The following is a 12,514-nucleotide window of genomic DNA, read 5'->3' as shown; positions in this document are numbered from 1 at the left end:
TGCTGGGACCCCTGGGTGCCTCAGTCAGGTAAGCATCTGCCTGCGCCTTAGGCTGTGATCCCAGGGACCTAGGATCGAGTCCTATATTGGGCTTCTCGCTCTACCGGGGGATCCTGCTTCTCCCTCTGCCCCTCCCCATGCTTGCACTCTCTCTCTCTCTCTGTGAAATAAATAAAATCCTCAAAAAAAAAAAAAAAAAAAGGCATTTGCCTATGGTTCAACCTCTAGTTCTGTCTTCTAGTTTACTCTCCCCCAAAGCTATTTGTATACCCTGAACTGCATGTCCACCAAGTCCAACTGAACAATATAGCAAAGAACTCATACAGAGCTGGGCCTAATGGCTAAACTCTGTTAAAAATAGTGACAGAAAGGGGCACCTGGGTACATCAGTCGGTTTAATGCCCAACTCTTAATTTTGGCTCAAGTCATGACCTCAGGGTTGGGAGACCGAGCCCCATCTTGCACTCAGACTGAGTCTGCTTGAGATTCTCTCTCCCCGTCTTCCCTTGCCCCTCCCCCCGCTCATGTGCACACATATTCTCTCTCTCTAAAATAAATAAATCTTTTTTAAAAAATGGTAAAGAAATATATTATCCCTGTGGACGTCAAGGCCACATACCATTCAGTGAGATTTAAACTCAGGCTGATTCCTAAGATTGAAATCCTAAATGTCTTATTAGAGTAAGCTTTTTTACTAAATTAAGCATTTGTTGAACCAGTTATTCTGATCAGTTGGGAGAGACTCTTCAGCCAGACCATACAGCCCAAAATAGAAACAGAGCAGCAAGAACCCGTACCCTTTATGGGAAGACATGGCAAGGAATGCAGTGACTCGTAGAGGATATGGATTTCACAAGCTCGTTTATGGCACTTAGTGGCTGCAGGATTTTTACTAGGTGAAAGCTCCAAACGTCAGCCATCTCTGTATTTTGTTTCGGAGCAGTTTGGAGAGAGACAGAGCCCCAGACCACAAGGATGCTTCTCTGCATCCTTCCTCTTGCCTTTCACACTCACACATGTGACACTAATGGCATAAAGCTTTCAAGCTAGCAGGAAGATCAATAGAGACTTTATAAGGCTAGCAAAGACTTATTGAGCTTTGTGCTATATGACTCAGTTTTCTTTATAAAAAATGAAAGAGATTCAAATTAATACTGGAAAGTCACCTGAGTCATTTAAAAAATGGTATTTTTTTAATGGAGGGGGGAAAAAAGGTATATTCAATCCTGTCTGCGAGTTACCTAGGATTTCCAGTTTTTTAAATGTTGGAAATCTTCAGTAAATTACTTTCATCATGTTCTCAAGTAGTGAAATTCCCTGTACTTTGTTTAAAAAAATAAGAAAAAGATTTTCTTTCTCATTATTACAATGGAGTGTTTGGGTTTGGGGGTTTTTGTTTTTGTTTTTGTTTTTGTTTTTTAAAGCTCATATTTACTTAATGCAGTAGTAACTTGAAGGGCATTCTGTCTCTTGAAGCTGTCATCTAAGTCCCAGAAACACTGAGGATTACCTCTTCCAAAGACAGGTTGTACCCTAAAAACCATACCAATAAGCCCCACCTACTACCCTGAGGGTCCCCAGGAGGTGTGATTGTTGCTGAGTTGGAAACCTCTGAAACCAGCAGCTGAGCCAGACTTTGCTCCCCAGGACCCTGTCACCAAGTTGACATAGGTTACTTTCCCCATTAGTGCTGCATGAGCAAAGCCCTGGGGAAATGGAAACCCAGTTTCCTACATTTGTGTAGGGAATAAGGAGAGAGCAAAAAAAAAAAAAAAAAAAAAATGCTTTCTACCAGTTATTGAGCCTTGTGGTGGGCCCAGTGCTCTCATTAATTTTCACAACCCTGAAACTTAGTGTTGTCCCTCTTTACAGATGGGAAAATTAAGGCTGAGAGGTTAAGTGATGTGCTGAGATTTGAAACCCGGTTAAGGGCACAGCAAGCTCAGCTGACTCCAGAGCACACATCACCTCCTGGAAACTTCCAAACACACTGCTACACCATGCCAAGTGCGGCAAGTACCGTGGTTGAGGAAGGCCCAGGACCTCATCGGAAGAGAGAAAGAGAGAAAAGGAGTGTGTTAAATACCTGTTGTGCACTAAGCTCTATGGCAGATTCTTCCCACGCATCTTCTCCATTAATCCTCCCATCTTCCCAGCAGCCCTATGAGGGAGGCCATATCCCCCCACACACACCTACTCAGAGAAGTCGAGAAACTTTCTGAAGGTCACCTGAGTCCAGATCTGTTTGAGTTTATATCTTCTGCCTTATCACAATAGAGTATTAACCAGAGAGGTTGTTGGAGAAGTAAAGATTCTTACAGAGGCGGAAGGAAAAGTGGACTGATAGAAAAGTAGAAAGATAACCTGAAAACTTTAGATGAATGTCCAACCTAAAGGGTAGACATTAGCAATTATTTGTAATTTATAATTGTTAGAGTTGTAACAATATATAATGAACAGACTGACCGTTTGTAAAATTACTTTTGCTTTACTAAGTTAAACTGTCATTTTTACATGAGCATTAAAAATTCTAAGATTTTTTTTTAAGATTTTATTTATTTATTAGAGAGGGAGAGTGAGAGAGCATAAGAGGGGAGAATGTCAGAGGGAGAAGCAGACTCCTCATGGAGCTGGGAGCCCGATGTGGGACGCGATCCCTGGACTCCAGGATCATGACCTGAGCCAAAGGCAGTCGCTTAACCAACTGAGCCACCCAGGCGCCCCTAAAAATTCTAAGATTTTCAATGCATCTTGTTGTGAGTTAGATGCAGAAGGTCTTCTGGGATAGCAATGAATCCCTGGGATCCGGATGGTAGGAGGGCAGGCGAGTAGATGTTCCACTAGAGCAGCTCCAGTAGAAATCAGGAGTAGATAAACTGGCATTCAAGTAACCAGACCTCCAGTTAAATTCAAGTATATTTTTTACATTTGAATTTCAAGATTATGAAACAATTATAGCTCCCCACCCCCCAGAAAAAGCTTTTATCAGGGATTATTTGGAAAAATCACTGGGACTGAACATGTGTTATAGTCTTTTTAATCTCCTTCTTGGTGGACGGTTACATAATATCCAGTTAGGATTGATGTTTGTTGTCAGGACCTGGGGGCCCTGCGGATATTCAGTCACCAGAGAAAGATTAAATTATGTCAAATATAGGCAAGAAAGGAATACATTTGAAATATGTTCTAGACAAATGGTTCTAATTCTTTTTCAGTTATGTAAAAATAATATATAACAGATCCATAAATAGCTTCCTAATTAAGGCTTTACTTACTGTGTGCCGGAGGTAGCTATATAACAAAAAGAAAATTATAATCCTAGTACTCCAAATATGTGATATATTCTGCTTCTTTCTGTTATGTTTCTTAATAGTTAACTTCTTTATGAGTAATTTTAATAAGATTGACTTGCAGAATAAGGAGAAAGTTTCTTCTTTTAAAAGATATACTTATTTTATTTATTTATTTTTAAAGATTTTATGTATTTCTTTGACAAAGATCACAAGTAGGCAGAGAGGCAGGTGGGGGTGGGGTGGAAAGCAGGCTCCCCGCTGAGCAGACAGCCCAATGCAGGGCTTGATCTCAGGACCCTGAGATCATGACCTGAGCCGAAGGCAGAGGCTTATCCCACTGAGCCACCCAGGCACCCCACGATGTATTTATTTTAGAGAGAGCATGAGCACAAGTATGAGCAAGAGGGCCAGATAGAAAGGAAAAGAGAATCTCAAGCAGACTCCGTGCAGAACCCAACACAGGGCTTGATCTCACAACCATGAGATCACGACCTGAGCAGAAACCAAGAGTCAGGTGCTTAACTGCGCTTAACCATCTGCTCTACCCAGGAGCCCTGTGAAAGGCTGTTCTATACACAGTGAGTTAGAAACTTTCCTAGTTTTGAGTTTCATCAACTTTTTTGTATCTTTAGGGATCTCTCTAAAGTTGTGAGCCTAGAGCCAAGAGCAGTTAGCCTGGGTTTCACCTGCCACATGGTGACAACTGGCAACTCCTTTTTAGTAGGTGGGATGAGAGGTTATGTGACATCATTAAAGAACCGAGCATACTTACTGATTTCCCTTCTAGATCAGTATCAGAATCAGAGCCTATCCTGGTTACACTCATACTCCTTTCAGTTTCTCTCCCAGCCACCATCCTCCAGTGTAAGCACATTTACACACCATGTAGCCCTTTTCCAGTGGTAACTTGCCTGGTAAAATTTCAAGTGACAAAGTCCTATCAGAAGACACCGAATGAGGCCTTTTATTTGCTATCTGCTCATTTTTTACTGTATGTTTACAGAACTTTCCTTGAAAATAAAGGCAAAAAAGCCCAATAGATAAAACTTAAACCAGTCAATGTCTGTGTTTGAAACTATTATTTAAAGCAAACAAATCCAAAGTAAGCAATAATAAAAGATTTGTATAAGATACTTTTACTGTTTAGTCTATGATTTTATCTATATTAGTCAATACATATTAATTATAATATATAGTTAATAATTAATAATTAATAATAAGTATAATAAAATAATATAATGGTTAATATCTACTGATTTATTTATTTGAGAGAGTGTGTGCATGTACGCAGGGTTAGGGGGAGGGAGAGAGAGAGAATCTCAACTAGACTCCCTGCTCAGCACGGAGCCCATTGAAGGGCTCGAGCTCAAGACCCTGAGATCATGACCTGAGAAATCAAGAATCAAACACTTAACTGCCTGAGCCACCCAGGCACCCCATTATCTACAATTTTCCATGCTAATACCACAAAAATTTGGTGTATTGCTCTCTAGAGGTCAAAGATAAATTTAGGGAATTTTTTTTTACTAATTTTTCTCAGTATGTCTTAGGAACAGTTTTTAAATTATTTACTCTTCTTAAAGCATAATTATCATCCCATCTTTTCTGGTTCAAAAACATTGATCAAGTAATTCCTATTGTCTAGATAATGTCCAATTTCCTTAGCCTAATGAAGAGAGAATGTGTCCTATGTCAGGGACAAGGGCTCCAAACAAAGCAGGGAAGGAGTGTGAAGTGCTGAGTGGTGGGGTTGCTATTTTAAACAATTCAAGAGGATTTTCTTATCTGATTATTTGAGCAGAGTCCCAGAGGACGTGAAATCCATGTGGGTATCAGAGACAAGAATGTTTCGATTCCTTCCAAGGTTCTGGGATGGACTAAGTCAGGATGACTAGAACAGAGTAATTCAGAAGGAAAGGGGTACCTTGTGGGCCATGATGGAGACCTTAGGTTTTACTCCAAGCAGGCTGGGAGCTATTGGAGAGTTCTGAGCAGAGGGGTGACGCCACTTGTATTTTAAGGGGATCACCCTGGCTACTACGAAGAAAACAGACTAAAGGTGGTCAGTGGGAAGATCAGGTAGACTGGGTAAGAGTATATTGTAGTCACACAGGGAGGAGATGATTAGAGAGGCAGCCAGAGAGGTGGTAAAATGTTTTATAAGGTAGAGGGAGGGGAAAGACCTTACCAACAGATTAAACATGAGGATCAAGGGTGAGTCCAGGGTTTGGGACATGATCAGCTGGAAGGGCAGAATTCTCAGCTGGTGAGGAAGACAGCAGAGCAGGTTATAAGGCAGAGAGTAGGGGGCAGAAACCTATGGGCTTGGTTTTTGACATAATTTGTATCTGAGACAGCAGCAGACATCTTTTAAATATCCTTTGAAATACACTGAAGTAATATGGGTAAAGGGGTGCCTGGGGGGCTCGGTGTGTTAAGTATCCGCCTTCAGCTCAGATCATGACCCCTCGGTCCTATGATTGAGTTCTGCATCAGGCTCCTTGCCCCGTGGGGAGCCTGCTTCTCCCTCTGCCTCCAGCTCCCCCTGCTTGTGCTCTCCCTCTCTGAAAAATAAATAAAATCTTTGAAAAATACATAGGGGTAAAGAAAGTAATATGTTTAAAGTATGGGATCCTGCACTTGACATAACCAGAGAATTATCGGGTATGTCTGCCCTTCATTCCTTTCCTAGAATACATTTCCCATAGTCTCTTTAATAATCTGTGTTACGGAACTTTTGCCAGTAGCTGTTTCAAAATCCTAGTAAATTTTATGTCCTGGCTCCCTTCTAGTGACCCACTTGGGTATGTTCTTGGAATATTGGGTCCCTAATGCATGAGCTTTCTAAGAACTGAGATCAGAGACTTTGGATACCAGTCATGCTTCCATGTGCTTGCTTTATGTATAAACTGGGACCAACCTTGAACACGCTACTGCTGGAGGATCGGTTGAGCCACAGCCCTTGAGTTCGGGGTGTGTCCTTCCCACTGAGCCAGCAAGAGTTGTAACAGCCTCATCTTTTTATTTCCTAAATCTAGCCTCGTACCTGATACAAAGGTTCACAGTAAACATTGAATAGGTGAATGTTTCTGAATCAATTTTAAGAAACTAAATATGGTCTTTTCTCTTTGTCTCACTTGTATAGTGCCTGAAAGCTACAAAGTGCAAGAAAAGAAAACTGCCACCTCCAGCCATCCCTCTGCTATTTCGGGACAGAATAGCAACTATTCAGGAAGTAAACCAGGTACGATTCATGTCATTTGCTGTAGAAAACAAGTTATCCCTAAAGCCTTAAGGCATGCTGGAATTTAGGAGCGCTTAGTTTCTATCCTGCTACCAAAACACAACAACTCCTACTGGCTTATATGAATTTAAGTCCGAGAACCTCTTACAGCCTTGATTTTCTCTTTCTAAAATGGAGATTCAAACACATGCCCTGCTTACTTCTCAGAATCATTTTGACAATCAGCGAGATAATGCATGTGGGTGCATTGTTTACTGTCCAGCAATGTATAAGAGGTAATCGTTTTTGTATTCTTTTTTGTAATGGTGCGTGCGCCACAACTTTTTGTACCTGTGTGCCCAGCATTATTGCATATCTTTTCTTGTGACATTTTCAGAAGCCATTTAAGGAAATCTTCATACATAGCAAAGCTGGTACAAATTATGTTTTTGTTCTCTTTTGTCTGCAATGATTGTACACCTACATGGTAATTTCATTTAATAGACTGTGATTCATGGTCTCTTCCACTCAGTGATACAAAGAAGCAAACAGCCTGTAAACATAAACAGTTGAAGACAATGAAGTTGCTTCCAGGTGTCCAACAGCCATTGTGTGGCCCTTGACAGAGCCCACTGTCCAGTATGATGGTAAACAAGCAAAGAGAGGCAAAGGCAAATTGACCCCCTCATGAGGGACTTGGAAGCCTACTTCATGCAGCATCCGAGACCAAAGTCACTCAAGAACAGTGAATCAGTGAGAATAAAGATGGAAATCACTCTTTCTAGCCTCAAACAAAACATTCCCCCATTATTTGTAGTTTAGCGGGGGTGGGTTGGTGGGGTTTCCATGTGGGAAAGATCTTAACAGAGCAGATAAATCTGGCTTCTTGCTTAAATGAAGGACAACTAACAAGTACTATTGCCAGACTGTATGACCAGCCATTAGTGGAAGATGATGTGTAGTTTCAGTGCAATTTTAATTAGCAAGCTGAGACTCTCTACTTAGTCAGTTTGCCTTTCCATCTGTTCATGTACCCACCTACCTTTCATCCACCATCTACTACTTAATGAGTAATTATCCTGTGCCTGGGACCATGACAGGGACTGGAGGAGCAAAGCAGGGCCCCTATGCTCCCAGGCCTTATTCTAGGGCACTTAGGTTCCTTACACTTAAGTGAGGATCCTTTAGCATGGAAACTTCATTTGTCTTACCATGAGAACTGAACATTTGCTAAATGCTATGCACTGTTTTCCCCTTGTTTTGACTGTATTCCCTGTGCTGTACCTTTTACCCTTGTGACTCATTCATTCCCTAACTGGACGTCTATACCTTGCACTCCCCTCACTCGTTCTGCCCGTTCCCCTCCACCCCTCACCTCTCTGGCAGTCACTCATATTGTGTCTTTTGAGAATGATGTGTTTCCTTTCTTTTATAAATATGTATAGATAAGCTGATGTACATATGAAGGTCTTGCTTTTAAAACCACCATGTTGTTTTCCTTAGTATCTCCAAAGGATGATAGAAGAGATTTCATGTTGGATGGCTAGTCTTGAGTAAAACCTGTTACTTCTATGAGATACAAGTCATGGGAATGTCTGACTAGAGCAGTCTATTAATTTTCATTCTCTGGAACTTGGGGGTAGGGTGGTGAAAAGTAAAGTATATACTAAATTTTGGAATATTTTGAATATTGTCCTCAACCCAAAATGGGCAGTCTGACCAAATGATTTCTTGGGGTCTCTTTTAACCCAGTAAATTTTAGTTAAATGTTTTCCCATCTTTTACCTTCTGATACTTAAAATTATTGAAAGACTCTAGAACATCTCTTTGATATTAATAACATTCAAGTTGTTAATATTTTATCTTGGAAACAGGCATAGGAGGCCCTTGTGATTTATAAGTATGGGCATAGTATGTCTCATGTTATCTGGGAAAGACAAGTGCTCTCAGCTGTGAATACTTGGACCCAGACAGAAAGAGACCATTTGTAAAGTCACGGATCTGTCCATGTCTACAGAGTAGGTGAGGGCTCTTGAGGATGCCATCAGCTGCCTCCAGATGATTCAGAGTGTAACCTAATTAGATGAGAACATTGGCATTCTCTTCATGATCAGTACATACCTAAAAAAAAAAGCAGAAACTTAAATTCATTAAAAAAAAAATCCCTCTTAATTTCTATACCTTTATCACGCTCCACCAACAAGTCTTTAAAAGAGCCACGAAACACTTCACTAGCATTTATAAGTCGTTTCCTTCACAGAGGAATGCAGGCCTTGGAATCTTCCAGGCCTTCTCTGACTGCTCCATCTTGCCACTGTCTTGCCTCCATGGGTGCCCTGGTGTGCAGAAGGGCCCGGGGCTGAGCAAGAGATCTGGTTTTAGGAACTAGCTGTGACACTTCACCGTGCCACCTTCCTTGGTCACAGACATTTCCCTCAGCTTTCTCCTTTGGAAAACAGGCATGGGAACTCGTCCTTGAAGGAGTAAGTGCTTGGCCAGCTTGTAGAGCTATTGTGAAGAGCAAAATGATAATGTTTGTGAAAGTGCTTTGTAAGATGCAAAAGCCCTGGTGAAGTTATTTATTGTGTGAACTCTAGCTGTTCGGATCGAAGTCAAAGCCTGGTGAGCTCTTGAGAAAACCTTGTCCGTGTCAGTTGATTTTCTTTCTTCAAGAGCCCCTGAGCTCCCCCTTTGTGGTCTAGGCTCATGCATGTCACTGAAGACAGGATATCAGGAGCACTTCCTGTCACTCTTAAAAGTGCCCCAGTTTGGGTGGTCAGCCCCCTGCTTCAAGTCGTCTCAGCCAGAAGTTGAATGTGGAGGGCAGCTGCAGGTGAACTCACAGCAACGTTCTGTTGCTCTGAAAACTTTTCCTTCTGACAGTGATTAGATCTGTCAGGAAACGATGTGAAATGTACAGGACGTTCATTTACTTCCTTCACCTTGATTTTGTTGCAGGGAAAAGGGACGTAAGGGTTGGAGATGAGAGGGAGACAAAGAATCCTAGAAAATTCACTCTTTATTTGGAACTATTCAATTTTTTTCTTTTTGGAAACCTCGCTTTAAAGATGATTTTTATCAGTTTTTGGTTACTAAAATGGTGACTGTTCAGCATTTATTTTTTTTAAGTCTGTTATCAAATACGAGATTGCTGTTTGTTTGCCCCACTGGTGTATGTTGGGGGAGTTTAAAGGCTGTGAAAGTTAGCGAAGGTTGTTTGCTCATTTGTTCAACAGATGCTTCTAAATGTTCTCCTTTCTGCCAGATGTGGTCCTAAACACTGGGAATACGCAGTGAACAAAACCAACAAGGCTCTGTTCCTCCCCACCCCATCTCTAATCCACCAGCAATATTATTGACATTCTGGCACCCAAGTGACTGGATGTAATCAGAAGGATGGAAACAGAATTTAAACTGAATGCCTTGGGGTGCCTGGGTGGTTCAGTCAGTTTTGAGTATCTGACTCTTGGTTTCAGCTCAGGTCACCATCTCAGGGTCACGATCTTAGGCTCCTGAGATGGAGCCCCACCGTCGGGCTCAGGGTGCTCAGTACAGCGTCTGCTTGAGATTCTCTCTCCCTCTCCCCTCCACTCTCTCTAAAATAAATAAATAAAATCTTTAAAAAAACAAAAAACAAAAAATGACCTGAATGCCTTTTTCCCTCTATAGTTCAGCGTTTTTCTAATGCCAGGTTCCTAAACCAACCAAAATCATCTCTAGGATATCACAATCACCGTGCCCTAATTCTTTACTTCCTCAAAATCTGATTCCAAATGAATAGTGATTATCATTCCAGCGCTCAAAACAAGGTCAGCAGGAATCATTATACTTGTAAGCATTGGCCTTATTTTTAGCTATTGATTGATATGTTTGTGCAGCAGTCTATACGTCCTTGTTTCTTATATATTACACGATCAGTCAGGGTGGAGTTTATTACATGTGATGAGCATAATCTTCATATGAAATGATATTATGGAAATCACCTCGTGTAGTGCTGTTTTCCTACTGTGTATCCAAACAGCAACCATTATAGTGTGTAATTGGGTTATTGATATTGTTATTGATTTGGAGCTCTCAGGGTTGGTTTGGTTAGAAGAGGATAGGTGAGGGGGTGTGTGTCCCATACGTTGTTATTAAAATCTTCCCTTCAAAAATTTTTTTCAAAATTTTGCCTGAAATTTGGCAAGTACTTGAAAGTAAGCTAGAAATGTCACACCCTTCTTATTGATAGTCTGTGACAGAAATTGTAAATGTAATTCAAAGGAATTAAAGTATTTTTTAAGATATTTATTAATTGAGTGAGAAAGAAAGTATGGGAGCGGGGAGGCGGGCAAAGGCAGAGGGAGAGAGAGTATGTCAAGCAGGCTCCATGCAGTGCATAGAGCCAGATGCGGGGCTCGATCTCACCACCTGGAGATTGTGACCTGAGCCGAAATCAAGAGCAGACGTTTAACTGACTGAGCCACCTAGGCACCCCTAAACTATTTTGTGGACTTTCTGTAAAGTGCTTATGTCTTTTTTATATAAAGTCTTTTTTAATAAAATTGACTTGGGGGTTATATATAGTTAAATAAGTGTTTATTAACAGGTAAACCTCATTGTTTAAGGCATATTACTTAAGTCGTAAGTAATCATTGAAGGTCTCTTCTAACTGCATTTTGACTTGTTCTCAGATAGTTCTTTCTTGCAAATGCCATTTGTCATGCTGTCATTTCTTTTCACCAGAAACAAATGACAGTAAAACAACCCCGTGTATGGCTCATAACCAGGTGCCTGTGTGGGAGGCCACGTGCCCATTTTCAGATTCCAGAAGTAAAGCTTTTGGGGCCAGGAGCCATATTTTCTTACACAAACAATATTTGAAATCTCATAAATAATCAGTAAGTCTGAAAAGTAAGTATCCTAATAAATGTGAGCTACTGGTAGGGGTCCTTTGACCAGTTTCTAAAACTCATACCTTAAAAGAAAATAAAAGAGGGGTGCCTGGGTGGCTCAGTGGGTTAAGCCTCTGCCTTCCACTCAGGTCGTGATCTCAGGGTCCTGGGATCGAGCCCCGTGTCGGGCTCTCTGCTCTGTGGAGAGCCTGCTTCCCTACCCCGCTCTCTGCCTGCCTCTCTGCCTACTTGTGATCTCTGTCAAATAAATAAAATCTTAAAAAATAAAAGAAAAAGAAAGGAAAAGCATAAAATACTATCACTTAGTCTTGCACGTGATTCTCACTGCCAGGTTTTTGCAGGCTCCTGATGGGCCTTTTCTACGGTTTCTGTTCCCCCTCCATGTACAAATCCCGTGGCATTCAATAGGCCTTTGGGATGGAGGGCCTTTCAATTTGTTGATGAACCACCACCATGCTATCTAAAATATTGTCCCACTAGCTTTCTATTTTTAACATGAGATCTTAAAAATATGTCAGTTTAAGAGAAGAGAAAATAAACCTGATTTTGAGGTAATTATCATCATCATTTTGCTTGTTTATATAGTAGCAGAGTGAGCGCATTAGTATAGCTCTCTGCTGGGAAACCCGCAGCAGTGTCTCGCTTGGAGTGCCATCCAGAGTCCTCCCTGTGACCAGGGAGCCCCGTGCCATGGCCCTTACAGGTCTGGCCCCATTGCTTGTGATCTCACTCCACTCCAGGCTCGTAGATCTACCCGTTTCTTGAGCACATTATGTGCTCTTAATCTCAGGGCCTTTGTGCTTGCTTCCCATCTCCTGGAATATCTGCACATCCATGTGTCCTTTCCATCAGGGTTTTACACGTAGAAGTTACATCAGTTAGGCCTCCCTTGGCCCTTGTCTAAAATGTTAAACAGTCCCTTCCTGCCATGTCACAATCCACTTTATTGCTTTGTTGTCCCCTTAGCATTTATCTCAAACTAACGTTCAGTATATTTTCCCCTTTTTCATTTTTTTAAAGATTTTTTCTATTTATTAGAGGACACATGCAAGGAGGGGGAAGGGCAGAAGCAGGCTCCCTGCTGAGTGCAGAGCAGCCACATG

General features: G+C 41.4%; 1 protein-coding gene across 10 annotated transcripts in view; it reads left to right on the top strand.

The window, feature by feature from the left end:
• MAP7 (microtubule associated protein 7) overlaps positions 1-12,514 on the top strand; it is a 167,040-nt gene that overhangs the window by 99,862 nt on the left and 54,664 nt on the right. For all 10 annotated transcript variants that reach the window (XM_032844835.1, XM_032844829.1, XM_032844836.1 and 7 more), the window contains one exon: positions 6,439-6,537. In XM_032844835.1, the coding sequence (XP_032700726.1) occupies positions 6,439-6,537 (99 nt within the window). The remainder of the gene's footprint in view (positions 1-6,438; positions 6,538-12,514) is intronic.

This window comes from Lontra canadensis, unplaced genomic scaffold, assembly GCF_010015895.1.
Source record: "Lontra canadensis isolate GAN:19392208 unplaced genomic scaffold, GSC_riverotter_1.0 scaffold156, whole genome shotgun sequence".
Taxonomy (NCBI): domain Eukaryota; kingdom Metazoa; phylum Chordata; class Mammalia; order Carnivora; family Mustelidae; genus Lontra; species Lontra canadensis.
Note: the sequence above shows the minus strand (reverse complement) of the source record. Positions and strands in the feature narration are given on the sequence as shown.